General features: G+C 42.7%; 1 protein-coding gene and 1 long non-coding RNA gene across 4 annotated transcripts; one reads left to right on the top strand and one right to left on the bottom strand.

Moving 5' to 3' along the window:
• Positions 1 to 3979: 3979 nt before the first annotated feature.
• On the bottom strand, positions 3980 to 16477 carry trpc4b (transient receptor potential cation channel, subfamily C, member 4b). Of its 2 annotated transcripts, XR_007383002.1 has the most exons (12): positions 13625 to 16477; positions 10755 to 11273; positions 8742 to 9078; positions 8502 to 8641; positions 7713 to 7987; positions 7363 to 7558; positions 6697 to 6891; positions 6331 to 6372; positions 5918 to 6007; positions 4816 to 5153; positions 4578 to 4679; positions 3980 to 4112 (listed from the first exon to the last, which is right to left on the bottom strand). XR_007383002.1 is itself a non-coding variant. In XM_048980161.1 (11 exons), the coding sequence occupies exons 1-10, from the start codon at positions 14000 to 14002 to the stop codon at positions 4845 to 4847; spliced, it is 2481 nt and encodes an 826-aa protein (XP_048836118.1). In that variant the 5' UTR covers positions 14003 to 16477; the 3' UTR covers positions 3980 to 4679; positions 4816 to 4844. The 2 variants fall into 2 exon arrangements, 1 of the variants encoding a protein (XP_048836118.1); XM_048980161.1 differs by having other exon boundaries at positions 3980 to 4679.
• On the top strand, positions 11701 to 17909 carry LOC125711357 (uncharacterized). Of its 2 annotated transcripts, XR_007383004.1 has the most exons (4): positions 11701 to 11800; positions 12160 to 12252; positions 13661 to 13894; positions 17173 to 17909. It is a non-coding gene; the product is annotated as an uncharacterized LOC125711357 (long non-coding RNA). The 2 variants fall into 2 exon arrangements; XR_007383003.1 differs by having other exon boundaries at positions 11707 to 12252.
• Positions 17910 to 19824: the final 1915 nt, after the last annotated feature.

Genomic DNA, 19824 nt, shown 5'->3' with positions numbered 1-19824 from the left:
AATATGTGTGTTTCCACGATGTAACCCTCAGAAAATTGGGCGCGTTCTGTATTTATTTAAGCTGGTACTGTGTTACCCCTCTTCTCTAAATATGTGACGCATCAGTGGCATGACTGCTGAAGGATGGAAATTAAAGCACAGTATCAGAAATCTGTATTTTGCTGTTATATGTCTTTAGACATGCTGTCCTTGCACTTATGCAATGGATGAAAGTTTTGCTAGCAGTATAGCATGCATGCCTTATTATTAACTACTAAAATTACTATGTACTACTACCTAAAGAATTGCATGAGCAGGGGCCTCTAAGCTACATACAGTACATTCATTCTGCCTACCTTGGTTGTAATGAGTTGTTATCTGACTTTCTATTTGCCTATTCTTCTCTGACCTCTGCCATCAACAAGGCATTTCGCCCAGAGGACCACTGACTTTTTTGGCCCATTCTCTGTAAACCCTAGAGACTATTTCTGAAATATTCATACCAGCCTGCAGTGTTATAGACCAATCAGCTTGTTCGTGGAAATAAAAAGCCCAACACCAATGCCACATTCAAAGTCACCACAATCACTTTTATTCCCAATTCTGGCATTTGATATGAACATTACCTGAAGCTGTTTCTGCATGATCGTATACATTGTGCTGCTGACAAATGATTGGCTGATTAGATATTTGCTTCAGTGAGCATTTGAGCAGGTGTACCAAATAAAGAGGCCAGTGAGTGTATATGTTACATATAAGCAGTTCATACTGGTATTAAAAGTTGGCCCTTGGCATGTTTGCCAAACATTCATGCCTATGATAAAATCTGCCATGGGGTGGGGGGTGAAAGGGGTATGCCAAATGTGGGCAATTCACATCAAATATATAAATTACATATAAGTTGCATTATAAAAATATTAATGCATAATACTGTAATAAAGCCTAATCATACGACACACCAACTTGTGGGGGTAGTTCTGGGCCTTCTCCTCAAGTGACATTGCTTTGTTTAGCAACTTTTATGCAGTATTACCAGCATATTAAGGTTCTTCAGAGAAAACTGGGCTGGCGCTCTTGAATGAGATGGCTGTCTTTGCGACTGCTAGTTTGTAACCTCAAAACCAGGGGAACGAGCAAAGACACATGGGTACACAGTCATGGATGGACATATGGGTACACAGGCATGGAGGGACACAGGGGTGCACAGACATGGAGGGACACATGGGTACATAGGCATGGAGGGACACAGGGGTACACAGGCATGGAGGGACACAGGGGTACACAGGCATGGAGGGACACATGGGTGCACAGGCATGGAGGGACACATGGGTACACAGGCATGGAGGGACACATGGGTACATAGGCATGGAGGGACACATGGGTACACAGGCATGGAGGGGCACAGGGGTGCACAGGCATGGAGGGACACATGGGTACATAGGCATGGAGGGACACAGGGTTACACAGGCATGGAGGGACACATGGGTACACAGGCATGGAGGGACACATGGGTACATAGGCATGGAGGGACACATGGGTACACAGGCATGGAGGGGCACAGGGGTGCACAGGCATGGAGGGACACATGGGTGCACAGGCATGGAGGGACACATGGGTACACAGGCATGGAGGGACACATGGGTACACAGGCATGGAGGGACACAGGGGTACACAGGCATGGAGGGACACATGGGTGCACAGGCATGGAGGGACACAGGGGTGCACAGGCGTGGAGGACATAGGACTGATGTCAGACGGGGTTTTCCTGAATGCGTTGGAGTGACTTATTCATTTAAATACTTAGAGGCACTAATTAGAATTACAGTTGTATAAATGTACGTAAGATCCCAATATACTCAAGCTATGAGTAAATCTTTCACCTGTATAGCAGTATTTATGGAAACTCAGGACACATTCATATTATTTTTGACAGAATCTTTCAATAATGTTTTAATAAGAAATTTTAATCATACTGAAACTTTTCCTCCATTTTCTCCATTTTAGACACACAGTGTACAGTATACATATATTAACTCTTCACCTGCTTCTATACCTGCCTTTCTGGACAGGGGCACGCAGCAACTTTTTAACTGGTTAGCAGAACCAGCCAATGTAGCTGTTGAGGAGCAGATGTGCGAGAGACCAGTGTATGAGGGCTGCCTCGCAAACCAGGGTTAAAGCCACAGTACTTACCTTACCTGCGAGGGGAGGGGCATGGTGTGTGACACAGACTCTGTGCCTGTGATCTGAAGGTCGCCAGGATAGTCACATGTCCCAAATAGTCACATGTTCCAAATAGTCACATGTTCCAAATAGTCACATGTCCGTGTGCCTTTCACAAGGCCCAACTCCCTGTGACCTCCAAGCATGCTCTCACTTATATGGAGAGCAGGACGGCGGATTAATAAAGTATCACTTTTCTATTCTATTGTTGTCTGAGTGTTGTCTCTGAATGGCATGTGAGTGTTTTGAATTGGCTACACCACTACGAGAGAGACTGGAATTTACACAAAGAAATTGTAGGAGTTACACTTCGGTGCCATTGCACATTTCCCATATCAGCTTTCAGTCATCCCCAATGAAAACCATCTGACAGACCCCCACACTCCTTTCTACATACATTAGTATCTCAGCGTCTGAGTATTACAGGCTGTTGTTCAATTTTACAATTAAAAGCAAATGTACCCAAAGACAAGTGACTCATTTGAATTACTATGATGTAACTGATCAGTCCCTCTGTTCTAACATTATTCACATAAATTTTTAAGCTACATGCTCCATAATGATGAAATTTTTGGCACAATCCGCCGTTTAAATTTTGGAATGATTTTATACTGGAAAACCATTATAAACGAAGTACATAAAAATAAAGCTATAAAAATCACATGTTTGTAATTAAGATGTTTTGTTTCTGGCCAGCAGAAAAATATTTATGTTCAAGCTTTGCACAACATGTTCAAGTACAATTAATGTAGGCCTATTCAACTGATTTAAACCATTATAACGGGCTACAGATTCAGCCCTCGTTTACTGAACGCCTCCCATCTTTGCCTTCCGGTTACCTTTACTCTTTGGGGTTTACTTTAATAATTTTTAATCCAACCCATAACTCAACCTTTTACCTGATCCCAGAAATCACCCTGTAAATGAAACCGCATTTCATGTCGGCCTGCTTTACAGACCGTAAGCTGTGGATGTCCTTAATTTCAGTATCAATTTTCACATCGTTAATATCCTGTCTAGTAATGAAATATTATCAGTTTCTGTTCTGCTTAAAATAACTCACCCTGTTTGATCAAAATGCTGATTTATTTGTGAAATAAGGCTGTTCATAATCTGCGGGGGGGCTTCCATGAAGCAGGTTTGCTTGATTGGCCAGTTAACTTGTCGGATTTAAGGTAGACTGGGCTAAATGTAAGTGAAGCCTTGACTAGGTTAAATCCAAGAAGTTATCTGGCTACTCAAGAAATCTTACTTGTGGAATACCCCCCTCCCCCCCTTCTTGCGCTGTTATCGTTCCACCCAAACTGAGCTCGACTGAACTACAATAAAATGGACATATTTATTAGCTGTTATTAGCTGTAATATATGGTGCAGACTAACAAGAAATTTTTTGCTACAAAACATTTCAATCCGTACGAAATTACCACAAATAATCAAATGCAACGGAAACCACCAGTTTATCTGCATGGTGATCGCAGACAGCAGTGCTGGCGTCCTTCCCAGGTAGGTGCAGTTTAATGTGTTTGTCTTTTAGTAAATGTGGTTGAGTTGGACATAGAATGAAAGTAGAAAAAATGTACTGCGTGCTGTGCAAGAAATCTTGCCAGCAGATTAAAACAAGAACCTGCCGACGTCTGTTAGTAATTCTCTCAACACATTAGAAAATGATTCTATCTCTGGAGAGCAAGCAATGCGTCTCCCCTCCAAGCATCTTCGATGGGATAGCCTGTTTGTGATTCCCTTAATGTTTTTCATAGAAAAATGACAAAAAAAAACATTCTAGTGTTATAACCATTTTATTACATACATGAAGATTACAGAAAGGAACTTCTTTACTGGACTCTCTTGCTGTCATTCCTCATCGCAGCATAAGTTGATCTTCAGTGGTTTTCCTTACTCACAAACACAAACTTCACAATAACAAGATAACAAAAAAATGAGAAAAAAAAAACTTAAGAGGGTGGTTCGGCGTACTTTACGTGCATTCCTCTCTATGCTTTGCATTATTTCGTTTTATTATTATTTTTATTAATGTTTGTGTAGTGGCCAATGCTTAGAAGTTATAAAATGCGTGTTGTGATTAGGGTGTGTTTGTGTGAGGAATTTCATTGGGGGGTCAGTACTCACAGAAGTGTTTGAATCGCTCCCATATGCTTTACATCATATTTTGCACGCGTAGAAACTTTCCTGCCTTCGGTTTACCTACATGCCAAGGCGAGTATATCTGGGTGTGGATTTATACATTGCTGTCTATTCAAGTCTGTGCAGGCTGTTGAAATACTATAAGCAACACTCTCTCCCTCAACTTATTTTCCAAGAAAGCAACTCTGCAACACGGCTTTCTCGTCCATTATAACTGCATATGTATGACGTACGTCATGCAGAGATTGTCAGAGGTGTCCCAGGTAGATCACATGTGGCTCTGATCTTCTGTTTCTGTGAGCTTCCCATAGCAGATTCCTGCCACACTTTGCAAACTGAAAACACATCAAAGGCACATTTTCAAAGGGAAGACCTGATTTCTACATGTTAGATGTTCACAGTCTTTATCTGCAACATTAACATAGTCAGCAAGACGACGCATCAGCATGGTCCTTCTCTGCCTTTCCCTACCTCTTTTCCAGCTGGGACTCGACATCCAATCAGCCCTCATTGTTTCCATTTTTCCGCTCCTGTAGGTCCTCTTCAATGGAGCCACAGGAGGGCAGCACTTGGTGAACATCTGGAAGTCTGCGGGGATTAGAGTTCTCATGCACAGGGGCACCGTTGTGCAGGTTAAGTTTTCTCCTCTCTTGACCAGCAGGGGACGCTGGAGCGTTGTTGAGTGCACGGTGAGTCAGCCCCCACTTGGAGCTACCATCCCTAAATTTTTCTCCTGGGAGAACTGAGTCATTCCCTTTCATCAAACCCAGAACATCATACCGGAAACTGGAGATGTCTTGTTTCAGTTCCTACAAAAAGAGAATAAGATGGGCATTATTCAATAAACAAAGCCAAACATGCCCTAAAGCACTGGTCATCAACTGGTCGATTGTAACTGACTGAAACACCCTAATACCATCCCCACTCCCTGATTGGAAAGTCTTTATAGGGGGACATGTCCAGGGGACAGCAAATCTATCACTGTCACTCAGTAACTTCCCACAGTATTTCCGTTGTAGAAAGTAGTTCTTAAGGAATTTAGTCAAAAATTGAAAACATGCAGTATTCATCCATATATGTATCTGCAGCACCAAATAGAATTAGAATTTTGAATTAAGTGATCATTTGTCATTGTTGACACACCACAGGACACAGTACACAACAACGAAATGTGTCCTCTGCATTTAACCCGTATGTGACAATGTGACATAGCAGGAGGCAGCTAATTCAGCACCCGGGGAGCAGTGCTTGGGGGCGGTACCTAGCTCAGGGTACCTCAGTGGTGCCTTGCTGGTCAGGGAATATAAAACTATGGAGTCAGACTGAGTTTATCCCAGGATGTTCAGGGCAAAGTAACACCCTGGACACAGCGAAGAACCAAGGAGGAAACTCATGCCAGCGATGGGCATTTCCTAACAAATACGACCAAACGTGCCCTAAAGCAGCCAATGCTGTGCAGAAGATTCAGACCCGAAGCCTAAAAAGTATACCGCAATACTGATGCCATTCACCAAATATGAGGTCATTCCCTGGCGAGAAACCCGAACACGGGCACGCGATAAACCAAACGTACCTTGAAGTTCTCCTCTGTCAGACCCTCCTCCTTTTTGGCGTCTCTGATCTTCGCAGCCACATACCTTTTGATCAGATGCCTCATCAGATCCTTATATCGTGAATAAAACGCTTAAATTAGCAGCAGTGTGTAGCTCAAGCCCACAAATTTAGGCAAACAGCTTGGATTCTTCACCCTTTATGTAAATGTATGTTTATTTCAGCAGCAGATATTAAGTTATTAAAGAAATATGAATGGACTTTTTACCCACTGCTTGCTTGATTACTTAAATGTCAGATTGTTACACTCATCGTGAATCTTCAGTCTTTCCCAAAATTACTTTTGTCATTAACATGAAAAATATGCCTGGCAGATACTAAAGGTCATAGAAAATATGCAGTCAGTGGTAAAAAAATAAAAGCACACAGTATTACCTGATACTGATTATTCGTTCTCAGGATTTCAGATTTGTGTCGCTGAAGAAAAAGCATGACATTTGCCATTTAAATGCACATAATCTATGGATTAGCAGTTATTAAAGAGGGTGGCTAAGGAATTGCACTGCTGGCCACAATAATTATGGGGCCAAAAAGATCACGATCTGTTATTCACCGACAGAAAGATATTCCAACTACTAATAGCAGAAAAGTAATCTTACACAGTTCAGGGCAAGTAATCAGTACTGATGGCACAGGAAAATTATGAATATGTACATTTTTGTTAAACCACTATATATATATATATATATTGTGCACATTAAGTTGTACTGAAGGAAAGAAAGATATCAGTAAGGACCTGACCTCTTCGGCGGCGTCATTCTCTTTTCTTTTTGATACTGTCCTTTTGCATAAGTGCTTCCTAATCCATCTAATGAGGTAGCAGATAGATTTGGGGCTGGGGATTATATTAAAAGGGGAAGGCAGCGTTCCCCCTTCCTCAAAGTAGCTCATCCATAGCTTTGTGCGCGCAAATTTCCATTCGATATCTGCATGGTCCTGTGTGGTTATGGAGTAAAAACTACACATGATTATGATCAATCTCAGACTTTCTGGAACAAATAGTAATTCATGCAAACTGACATAATCCTGGATAATATATTTCCTTATATATAGATTGGTCGATTAATTGGACCCTAAGTTACCACATAAAAGATCTGTTCAGATCACAGTCCTTAAGGTCAAAGCTCTGCTGACTTCCCAACCTTCCTTTACCTGTGAACCAGGTGTGAAGCCTCTGGCCAATCAGAATCAGTATTTATTAAACTAATGAACAATAATTGAGGTTCAGATTTGAAGAGCCCTGTCACTCTGTCCATGGAAGTATGACGTTTTTGAATATAATTCATCCCCCCCCTCTAACCCTAACCCTAACCCCCCCCCCAAATCACATAACAAAAATCCATGTGCATCCACTGCTCATATTTTAATTAGGCAAGATAGCCGGGAAGTTGAAAATTTAACACTTACAAAAATTTGCTGGTAAGAGTTATTCATCATTGCTATTAGCATGTTGAGGAGCACCACCAGAGAGATGACATTGTAGGTGCCAAACATTGTGGCTCCCACAAACTCGGTGACCTTGTGTTCTGGGATGACAGTAGTTCCATTCAGACTAACCAGCCCAAACACGGACCAGAAAAGAGTCTGCAAAGTCCTGAAGAATCTAAGGAAAGGAAAATGAACACAATTATGGTTCACCTCACACCGTTGTCCTACTGAGGATATCAGGGTATCATTTGTATAGTTGGGGTGCACCCTTTTGACATTGTGATTGTTCAGTAAACAGAGAGCAGGAAGGAGCAGGCGAGCACACTCACGTTGTGAAGACAATATTTGTCCTCTTATAGTAGAAGTAGAGCTGGTTAAGGCCGTTGGCAAACGCAAATAGTACCAGGCAGAAGATGAAAAGGAACTTGAGGATATCGAGCAACATGCGGCCCAGCGAGATCTGCAGTGGGCCCAAGTGGGCGTTGGACGTGAAGAGAGCGATGAGGCGCAGTGAGCTGAAGATGTTGGCGATAGCGAAGAGGGCTTCGGCCATCAGGGTGGGGTGCAACATGTCCCATGTGTCCCTTTGTTGCTTCTCGCAGTACTGGAGGGTGACAGTGGCAACTACTAGTTAGATTAAATATGAAGCTTTATATCATCCACATGTTAATTTCCTAGCAATTATAGCAAAGAAATGACTTTTGTGCTGAAATTCTAAGATATAGCATATTCTACACTGACTTAAACTCTTAATTTTACTTGCTTAATAAATCACTAGTCTAAAATAACATCTATTTCATTCTCAATTTAATTTTTAGCCTATAAAGTACATAGATAATTATGAGGGTTAGTCCCCAGCCTGTATCAGTATGTTTTAATATGTTTAATACTTTTTATCATTGTTGATTTCTCTTCGTTATTATTTAAAGTTTCCTTTCAATTTATCTTATTATGCATTATCAATTTTAAGTCATATTTTAAAACTCTTATTTTGTCAAATAGCAGTTGGGTTGGTTTGATGTTTTGGTAAGTCTTTTTAGTTTTAACTCTTTTTGTATTGCTGTTTTTAAATGTGCTAAACAAAAGAACTTGAGTCAACTTGATAAATGGCACAATACCTTCATGAAGGCCACAATCTTGAGGGAAATGGTAGCCAGGTACAGACAATTCATGACAAAGTCCATAAAATTCCACCAGTCGTTGATGTAGTCTTGTAGTCCATCAGTCCATATCTGCTTGATCTCGGTCCATACAAAACCTAAAAGTACAGATTACTGACAGAGTTAGCTGCAGGTTTCTAGTACTAATAATGGCGGCAGAATTAGGTTATGAGATTCCCTTTCTTCATTTTACATCACCTAAGACCCAAGGGAGGATCATCCACTCCACAACGGTGGGCCAGGGTCCCATGATGTTAGGGTCCGTGGAGACCATGTGCTGGGACGTGAGCAGGAGCAGGAAGAGGAACGTTAGGTAGGAAGTGGTGTGGCAGATGAACTTGATAAAGGGCTTGCGGATGAAGAGACCCAAGCGGCTCCGGGGGGCCACCAGGTAGCAGAGGGAGAAGAAAGGAAAGAGGAGGCCGATGAAGGTGCAGGTGAGGAGCTTCATGAACCAGTGGCGCTTCCTCCAACTGGGAAATTCGCCGTACCAGCGTGATGCCAACAGCTGCTGGCAGTTGGGCTGAGCGACAAACTGACACAAAATGATGGAGACAGAAAGAGAACAAAATGAAACACGTCTGAATCAGCAGTGCCACCTGCCTCTTTCTTGCAGTTTCATGAGCCCCCCATGCTCTCCCTGTACATCTATTGACTTCCTATGAGAAGAGTCACTAGAGACGTGAATGTCACTGCCGAGGTAAGTGAACCTTTTGATGAGGTCGGCATTCTTTCCGCAAACAGACACGCTGCTGATGGCTGTGCCCAAGAGGCCATTAAAGGCCTGGATCTTGGTAAGCAAGCAAGGACCTTATCCAATACTGAGAGCAGTATTATTCCCCTGTAGTTGCCACAGTCCAAGCGATCACCGTTCCCTTTACAAATCAGGAGTCACATTTTCAAGTCAGTTAGGCTGACGCCTGTCTCCAAGCCTGAAACGAAGATTGCTTGCAATTGCAATTGAAAGGAGTAACATTGGACACCATTTGGAGGAGCCACCTCAGCAACAAGTACCCCCTGAGTAAGGCAGCCATCAGAGCAACCAGACCAATAGTAGGTGTACTGTAAAATATCTGTGTACCTGTGTGCTGTCACTGAAATGTGGAGTTTACAAAGCTTCTCTGACAACAGAGAAAGATGGTCATCTTGTTGGGTAGACAAGACGTTCCGCGCGCCTACTCTAACGGGCCACCTCAGATTAGGATCCAAGTGCTGCCGTGCAGCAGGTGACGCCTGAGCACCACACCAGTTCCAATCCCCAACAGGCCCGACCCTATTCGCTCTCCGGCAGTCTAGATTTTTCTGGGGAAGAGGTTCCACAGGGCATTCCTTCATCCCCCTCATGGCGCGTTGTAGCCTTCCTGTGGGTGGCTACAGCACAGCTACTCCTGCGGAGAGCAGAAGAGTGTCCTCTCTGCCTGGTTGGAGCTGTGTGAAGTTTTTATGGTGGCTGGAGTGCCAATCCCACCGACAACCCACAATTTTTTTCCTGCAAGTTGGAGGACCGCTTGCAGAGTCAGATGCAGTGTAAAGTCATATATGGGTACCGGGGTAATAAAGGTCCTGATAGCTATACTGCACTCTGAGAGCTGATGTTTCAGTCTCCTGCTGTTTAAGCAGAAATATTTGTACATGACTTATATTTGTAGTATCTTATTAGCTTGGTAAATGTGGCACGGGAGTCATTAAGTAAAAAAGACAATCCTACTCGCACAAAAAGAAACGAATCTCAGAGTAGAGTTTCCCAATCTGCTGCTCGGGGACCCACAGCCGGTTCATGTTTTTGTTTCCACCAAACTCCCACAAAAATGTGCCGTATCTGTGGATCCCTGAGAACTGCGGTGGGAAGCGCTGCTTTAGCGATTAATGACACAATTATTATAACCAGATTAAAAAAAATAATTGACCGCCTTAGTGCACATCCCTTCTCTGAACCTGCATTAAAACTGTAGCTTTCGAGAAGGCAGAGTTACTTGTAGTATATTCAGACTAATGCTGATAAATAAAATCTTTTAAGAGCTATTGTGATTTGTCATTCTGACTGTCACGGGAAAGTCATTTTTTGTATGCAGTTGTTAAGTAAAGCAAAAAAAAGTGTAGCTTTTAATTTCTTGCATAGGATGATTTAACTTTTTCTGCGAAACTACTGGAAAACGATTACAGAAGATGGGTGGATTTTTTTATGGGATGAAATCCCGTTGCAAAGCTCACCTCCTTCTGGTAGTACTTAATGGCCAGCTTCAGTCGTGCTAGATCGTTGCTGCTCTCATTATTCAGTGGTGTGATGTTGTCCTTGAAGTTCAGCACTATCTCCAGTTCGCGTGAGCTGCGTGTCTGGTCCAACAGGTCCTTGGCGAACTTCTTGCACTGCTGCGACAGCTCCTCGTACTCTGACTTGAATTCGATCTCCATCTTGCTCAATTCCTTGAGCTCCCAGCTGAGGTGGAAAGCAGCGATGAAGGGATCCTCATTGGAGAGGGCGATGAGCGAGGGGCTGGCCAGCGCCCGGTACAGGTTCAGGCGGGAGCGGGAGTGGCGCAGGCTGTCCACGTCGGAGTTGGACGAACACTCCGGGCAGTTACAGCGCACCCCGTGTGGCTGGGGTACCGACACCCCCTTTTGTAACAGCATTTTGATAATCTCATAATTGTTGGTGTGGGCTGCCAGGATGATGGGTGTGATGTCCGGTGTAAAGTAGGAAAGCTGCTTGTCCAGCAAAATTGGAGGCACCTGTTTGCAGAGGTAGGAAAATTGAACTTCACATTGCTCTATGCTAATTCATCTAATCCAGTGTTTCCCAATCTGATCCTTGGGGATCCACAGGCAGTCCAGGTTTTTAGTGGCAGGTGGGAGGGAACAAAAATGTGGACTGTGTGGTGTGGAGCTTGGAGGAGGTCAAAGAATGGACCACCTGGGGGTCCCTGAGGACTGGGCTGGGAAACACTGATCTAATTTCATGAAACCCATACATTTTCTGAAACTGCTTGTACCATTCAGGGTTTGATTTTGGAGGCAGGTGGTCTGGAGCCTATCCCAGAGGATATGAGGGCAAGGAAGGCAACAACCCAGGATGGGGCAATAACCAATTGCAGGGCACACTCACACATACCTATGGGCAATTTGGCAACTGCAGTTAGCCTCAGCATGTTTTTGGACTGGGGGGGAGGGGGGGGTCAGAGTACCTGGAGAAAACCCCACGCTGACATGAGGAAAATGAACCCCGGGAGAGACTTGAACCCAGGTCCCAGAAGTGTGAGGTAATAGTGACAACCACTGCATAAAAAATAAGGTTTAGACAAGGAACCGCCTGCATACTGTTTTATAATAGTTTGAAAAAAGCAATTTAAAGTTATACATTTCGCCTGTTTTAATGTTGTATCGTCTAATGAAGTAATAGACTACTACGCCATAGAGTATAAATCATCTTATCATTGGAGGACTATATCCAACATTCACCATGACATCAGGGGCTATTTTTAATGATTATTATGATGTTCCATGAAAGCGATAATATAGTACCTGATTGTTTTTAGAGAGGCTCATTTGTGCGTGGCTGTATGTAAGGACAGGTTATATTTGTCAGTAGTCATGGGAATTAAACCTTTTTTCATTTCAGGGACTTCCCGGTCCAGTCTGCCTTAAACCCCCCTGCCAGGACCCCTTTCACCATTGTCTTTAAGCTGACCACACTGCATCATATCCAGTCCAAGTAAGGTCCTGAAGAAGTGAAGGCATGTCCATTAGACATGTCCTCTTAATTCCCCTACAGAACTCAATGAAGTGCCATCACTCATTAGTCAAAAGTTACAGTAATCATCAACATAAAGACAATGTGATATACAACTCTTGTTGGGTCGAGGAAATGGACACGGAATCATGAGGTGATTTAGCTTTCAGGAAAATTACAGAATTTAAGAAGCAGAAGAAGAAGAAGAGCAGCTGTGGTAGTGTTTGTATACATACATATTGTTATTTCTGCAGAAATATATTATTCACACATTTTACAAGTATATTACATGCACCGATCAGCCATAACATTAAAACCACTGACAGGTGATTGATTATCTCATTACAATGGCCTGTCAATGATGCTGTTATGCATTAGGCAAGTGAACAGTCAGCTCTTAAAGCAGGCAAGCATAAGGGTCAGAGTGACTGGCAAGGGCCAAATTATGATGGATGGCTGGGTCAGAGCATCTACAAAACAGCAGGTCGTGTAGTGTGTTCCCAGCATGCAGCGGTCAGTACCCACCAAAAGGAAGGTCGACCAGTGAAAACATGCGTCCTGACATTTATGCAGATGTCTCTTTGACATGTACCACCTATATAAACACTGTTGCAGACCAAATACTGCCCTACATGACAGAAGGTGTTTCCTGATGGCAGAGGTCTCTTTCAGCAGAATAATGCATCCTGCCACACTGCAAAAAATCATTCAGGAATGATTTGAGAAACATGAAAAAGAGGTCAAGGTGTTGACCAGGCCTCCGATTTCCTCAGATCTCAATCCGATTGAGAACCTGTGGGATGTGCTGGACAAACAAGTCAGATCCATGGAAGCCCCACCTTAAAACTCAAAGGACTTAAAGGTTGTGCTGATGATGTCAGATACCACAGGACACCTTCAGAGGTCTTGTGGAGTCCATGCCTCAATGGGACAGACCTGCTTTGGTGGCAAAAGGGGAGCCTGCACAGTATTAGGCAGGTGGTTTTAATGTTATGGCTGATCGGTGTATATACATATATACACATCCAATCCAAGCTGCACCCCAGCCTGCCTGGACAGGCTCCAGGATAAACGGTTAGAAGACAGATGGACTTTACAACACCTGAAACACCAGCAAATATATAAACTACTGTAAATGCTTCAAATACACAAAAAAAACGAAGCTATTTATTGTTAATTTCATCTTTATGCTGTCTATATTTACCTTTTAGCCAATATTATCATCAGCATTTGTAATGTGAAATTAGAACCATTAAATGACATAAAATAGATCACCTACAAAATGCTGATTTGATAACAAGCACTTTTTGAAACACGCAGGATGTAATACACTTCTTCATTTATGTTCGCCCACCTGCTTCTCTTTGCTGGTCTTCTTGTGGTTAAGCAGCAGGTCCACGGCACCCACCACCTCCTTGCGGATGGCGTGCAGTAGGGCGTCCCCCACGTACACGTTGGTGCTGAGAAGCAGCTCGATTATCTCCAGGTTCTCGTTCTCGATGGCAATGAGCAGCGCTGTGCGGCCCAGTGAGTCCACGCAGTTGATGTTGATCTTGAAGTAGATCTCTGCCTCCTGCAGAGCCTGCCGGACGCTGGCGTAGTCACCCCGCTCCACGGCCCGCAGGTACGCTTTCTCCATGGGCGACAGTTCTGCTTCCGCCCGCACAATGCGCAGCGGGATCCGATCGTGGTGGGACCCATTGTCCTTCCTCCGGTAGTTTAGCTGTTGCATTGCCGCTAATGCATCACTGCAGAGGGTCAGAGGGAACAGGAACAGCACTGGCAAGGAACCGACACTGAACTGAGATGCGTGATGTAAGAAAACAAGAAGATGAAGGCATAGAAAAAAAGCAAACCACTGTTATTACACTGATGCACTTATGCTGAGATGCAGAATGAATCCAACCCCATTATCTCGCAACCACTTCTGGCGAAACCCGAGAAGAGGCTCTTATCTGTAAACCAAAATTGCGAATTCCCTCGTGCACAGGCAGCCCACGTAATTATCTGCTTACTTGTGGGATTGAGGTGTGGCTCCACTGTTGGCATTACTGAGCGGCAAACATCTTAAGGGACACGACCCGTCCAGAAGCTACTCTGTCTGCATCACCACGGATCTGAGGGAAGGCCTTTCGGAAAATGCTTCGACAGCCCTAAACTGATATTGCATGGATGTAAAGGGAGGACAAATGCTCAGAAGACTTGGAACTCATAGGCGAGTGATGCCAATAGGATGTGATTCAGTGAACACGTGCTCCAAGGACACACCAAGTAGAGTCATCCTCTAGCAAACCAGAGCAAAGTGAATGCAGGTTACCCACCAGAAGGGGAAGTAATATTCTCAAAACTGAATCACGATATTTACAAAAAAGAAATACTTGAGCATTATTAATGAAGGAGAAAGTCTAAAGCATAGTGGAATAACTGGTGTCAGAGGTTCTGCATAGCTCAGCTGGGACAAGTTGGAATATATTATCTTAGTCTAAGAGACGGTGGAGAACATTGTTGGAATCTTTTTTTTGATACATAAATAGCAACAAATAATAATTGCATGGAGGGAATCACGGTGGGATATCTCCCAAATCAAATTTATGAATTTTTAAGCATTACCTAGAGCCTGGTATAAAAGTTGCCCTAGATATCATCGATATCTGTCAAACTATAGGCCAATCAGTCTAACTTGTATAACTGGTAAAGTTATGGAGGCTATAATCAAAGAGAAAATGGTAGATTACCTGGACTCCAATAACATTTTGTAGGATGGCCAGCATGGATTTAGGAGAGGTAGATCCTGTTTAACAAATCTGTTGGAGTTTTTTGAGGAAGCTACTCAGGAAGTTGATGATAAGAAGGCCTATGATGTCATCTACTTAGATTTCCAAAAGGTTTTTGATGTTGTCCCCCACAAGAGGCTCCTACTTAAACTCAAAGCGACAGGTATTTTAGGTACCGTAGCGACCTGGCTTGATAACTGGTTAACAGATAGGAAACAGCGAGTAGTTATAAGAGGCACAATGTCACAGTGGGCCTGCGTTCATAGTGGGGTACCGCAGGGTTCGATTTTAGGACCACTATTGTTCCTAATTTACATAAATGATATGGATACCAATATATACAGTAAACTGGTGAAATTTGCAGATGACACCAAGGTGGGTGGTGTAGCAGATACTGAATTAGCGGCTCAGCAGCTACAGCGGGATCTTGATTTAATTAGTGACTGGGCCGATACCTGGCAGATGAAATTTAATGTCGATAAATGTAAGGTACTCCATCTAGGGAGCAGAAATATAAAGTACAGGTATTTCATGGGTGTCACTGAAATAAAGGTAGCTGATCATGAGAAAGACCTTGGTGTGTATGTTGATGCTTCCATGTCCCATTCTCGCCAGTGTGGGGAAGCAATAAGAAAGGCCAATAGGATGTTGGGGTATATCTCCAGGTGTGTGGAGTTTAAGTCAAGGGAGGTAATGCTAAGATTATACAATTCCTTGGTGAGACCTCACCTAGAATATTGTGTGCAGGTTTGGTCACCATATCTTAAAAAGGACATTGTGGCCTTAGAAAAGGTGCAGCGTAGGGCCACAAAAATGATTCCTGGTCTTAGAGGAATGTCATACGAGGAACGGTTACTTGACCTAAATCTGTTCAGTCTCAAGCAAAGGAGACTGAGGGGGGACATGATCCAGGTATATAAGATTCTAACAGGTTTGGATGCTGTTCAACCAAATAGTTACTTCAGCATTACGAACTCGAACTCGTGGCCATAGGTGGAAATTAGCGGGAGAACATTTCAAGCTGGATTTAAGGAAGCACTTCTTTACACAGCGCATAGTCAGAGTATGGAATAGCCTTCCTGATAATGTAGTGCAAGCTGAATCCTTGGGTTCCTTTAAATCAGAGCTAGGTAAGATTTTAACGACTCTGAGCTATTAGTTTAGTTCTCCCCAAGCGAGCTTGATGGGCCGAATGGCCTCCTCTTGTTTGTATAGTTCTTATGTTCTTATGTTCTTATAAAGGAGACAAAGACCCATTATAGCAGACTATTTGTGTTAAAATATATTATGCACAGAATAGACCTAATATATAATGTTTAAACACAGAAAAACACAGAAGATAAACCAGAAGTATTCAAAGTATGCAAACCCTCATACGCATTATAACTGATCATATATCATGCAAGCATATTGACTAAAGACAATTATTACTACTTTTTAACATATATAAAATCTGTGCATGTCTATGAATACTGAAATAATGCATATCAAAGCAACAAAAGGTCAAGTGCATCAGTGAATATTTATTCCCTGTTTTGTTAATTTAAAAATTGTATGCATTTATTTCAACTAACTTACATATATCGCAGAGATTCTGGCTGATGTGAACAGTTAAGAACATTCACTCAGGTCTCTCCTCTCTGTCTAGATGAATCCCAGAGGCAGGGTGATTAACTGGCACACCTGTTTAGATTTATAATACTCTGCAGGATGTTTAAGTGTCCTGTGCCAATGAAGACTGTAGAAGACATGTACTGTATACAGGAAAATACTGTTGGATACAGATTGATTAGGTGATGAAAGAGATTTACTTTTCTGTACAATAGAAGACTATTTCCACATCCCGCATTCCCCCCCCTCGTTCTCTCCCCAAACCTGTTGTTCATTTGTCTTACCTCTCTTTTAAGCTCTCGTGTGGATCGCTTCAGCTGCCTCTTGTATACTCCCTCATTAGTCGTGCATAAAAGTGCCTCCCAGTCCTGTGCTTCCCAGTCTGGTAGCTAATGTTACCCCAGTTTGTGCCTCTGTGCCCTTTGCTGTTGTTTGCTTTATTTAGTTCCTTTAATAAACCCCTCATTGTCTGCCCTTACATCTGCTCCTGCCTCTGTTGTATTTTGGATCGTGACAGAATGACTGGACTCCCCAACAATCCTGGCAGTCTGCACCCCCACTCTGGCTTGCGCGAATCTACAGTATTCATCTAGCAGACTGGATACCCCGAGTGCCCCAGAGACTGAGGGGGTTGCAAAGTCCCTGGGAGACACACTCTCTTCAGGAGGAGAATTTCTCCTTGACCTCTCCTTGAAGCTGAGGGAGAACCCAGTGGTGTAGAGGATATTGTCAGTGAGTGACAGGCTTTTCATGCTCATCCCTGGCTTGAACCCCTAAGAGGTGGTGGAGATCCGCCATCTGCTAATTGAGCTACAGGGGGTAATTGAATGTGAGGTGTCCAAGACTCACCCATCTCTGGAAGTGTCTGAGGATGCGCCTGCTGATTTTCCGACAGCCAGTTGCTGAGGATTCTATTGGGGGCCTACAACCAACAGCAGCAATTCCTGTTGTAGCTGGGTGCTGGAAGAAAAAGCAGTGGAAGCATGCGGATTCCCTAGTGCCCTGCCCAGGAGATTCCTTCCAAACCCGTTCAATCCCAACTTAGCCCCACCTGTGTTCTACAGTTCCCAGCCTGTTTCCAAAGGTGACTGAGCTCTGCCTGACTCCAAATATTCCTGCAATGGTCAATCACCTGAGGTGCACCGCCCAGCCTGGCCCGCTGTCAGTAGCATCAGTTCCTTTAATAAACCCCCCATTGTCTGTCCTTATGCCTGCCCCTGCCACTATGGTTCTCACTGGAACAAGTTATTTATACTATAAGCAAAGTGTAAAGTTTTAAAGTTAAACTTAAATTTTATGTTAACAAAATAAATTATTAAAAACAAAAATACTAATATTCTCAGTCTTGTGTTTTTAGATATGTCACAGGGTTCAAACAATGGTCACAGTGCTTCTCTTCAGCCTTTACATATCAACCAAAGGAGCCACTTTGAGGACATGAATGGCCATTAGTCCATTTCCTCATGGCTAGATGAGTCTGGAGTCCATAGAAGGTAAACACAGACTTCCTGTTTTGAGCAAGCAGCTTCTGATTGCTGAGTCTTGCTTAGAAATGTTTGTATATGACTTTCACGGGCAACAAGTAAGCCTAGGAGAATGCACTGATAATGCAATATAAAATTCACAAGGCCCATTAAACTAAAAAGGGAATGATAGCATTGTATTCCCTAGATATACTCTCACATACACACACACACACTTGAGAGCAAAGCTGTGATGCAGAAAAGCTGTGAATGCCTGTGATTTAGACAAGTTTACTTTGAAATCTTGAAAAATATACAAGCAATAAGTAGCATTAAATACATAAACCGTGAATCTCATCCATCTTCCAAATGGTTATCTTTGACGGAATTGCCACAATCAGTGTTGCATTAATCAATAGTCATTAAAGTAATTGATAAATGAATTTAGAATGTTTCAGTAATGGGTTTAGAAAGAAACCAAAAGACAGGCAGATTACAGGCAATCCCACAGCAAATAAATTATATAAATCATGAAATCACTTGTGGGAGATAGATGGCCATAGATTAGGCATTTCCTGAGGAGAAAGAGGACCTCCATAATGAGCTTCTTATATATATATATACATAGTGCACACACAAACTCCAATTCACAGAGCAGTAAAATCCAGACGATTTTCACATATGTCATGTGAACGAGAACAGTCACTTAACTAAGTGGCCCCAACCACTGCAGTGCTGCACTGCACTTGGGTTGCCCTTCTCAGTTCCTTCTCTCTGTCCTCCATCTGTTTTTGCCAGACATATGTGTGCTTAATCCCGCGCATGTACTCAGTTCCAGTTCCTCCTTGCAGTTTTCTTGTTAAGATCACATTGTCTTCTCCTCTCTCATATACAAACGCAGCTTTAAATTGTCAGTTCAGGCAGAGCATGACGTTGATGATAAACCAATCAATTAACCTTAATAAACAAATCAATCAGAAGTAATTTCAATCAGAAGCAGCGGTATCAATTTCCCAAGCTCATTCCAGCTAATTAAAATAAGACGAAAAAAGTTCACCCTCTGACAGGAATTCATTAAGAAATAACTGGAGAAATTAAGAATTAATTAAGGACACTTGCGACCAAAAGGACTGTGATTGGACAGCATTCCACCCAATAATAAATAGCTCTCTAATTTCTGATTGCTCATTGTCATTATAAAAATGAGACTGTGACATCAACTGGTAAAAACCGAGAGATTAGGAAAGTTCTGCTGTTATTATCGGTATGTGTATGTGCAGGCATTATCGCCCATTCCAACTTTTAAATAGCACTTCCGGTGCAGTATGGTCAGATTTTATGTTCTAAAGGCATCATAAAGCTTTCACCAGAACCCCTTTCAGCACTCAGATTACCACAGAAATCCCAAGAAGGTAAAAGAATCAATTTTGTTTGTTGCAAATAGCCACAATCTTATGATGAGAGGGCAGGTCAAACACGAGGCTTTCAACATAATTGCTGAATAATGTCTGCTTAGGTGCTGTACAGTCATTGAACAAAAGCCCCACAAGTTACCTCCCTGCCGACATTAATATTGAAAGCGTTAATGCACATTTTCTCATGCTGCCACGACAACATTCAACAAGAAGTCAGACATTTAAATGATGCATTTACAGTAAATGATGCAATCACTGAACGCAAACCAGACTGAAATGTGCAGTGAGTAA

Source organism: Brienomyrus brachyistius, chromosome 17 (assembly GCF_023856365.1).
Source record: "Brienomyrus brachyistius isolate T26 chromosome 17, BBRACH_0.4, whole genome shotgun sequence".
Taxonomy (NCBI): Eukaryota; Metazoa; Chordata; class Actinopteri; order Osteoglossiformes; family Mormyridae; genus Brienomyrus; species Brienomyrus brachyistius.
Note: the sequence above shows the minus strand (reverse complement) of the source record. Positions and strands in the feature narration are given on the sequence as shown.

What these genes read in the sequence shown, in the direction of transcription:
- trpc4b (XM_048980161.1), bottom strand. Translation starts at nt 14,002, where the DNA reads ATGCAACAGCTAAACTACCGGAGGAAGGACAATGGGTCCCACCACGAT. An exon ending in AGACCAGCAAAGAGAAGCAG is followed by an intron (nt 11,274 to 13,624) that starts GTGGGCGAACAT and finishes CTCTGCAAACAG; the next exon opens with GTGCCTCCAATTTTGCTGGA. An exon ending in TGACAGAGGAGAACTTCAAG is followed by an intron (nt 5,154 to 5,917) that starts GTACGTTTGGTT and finishes CTCTTTTTGTAG; the next exon opens with GAACTGAAACAAGACATCTC.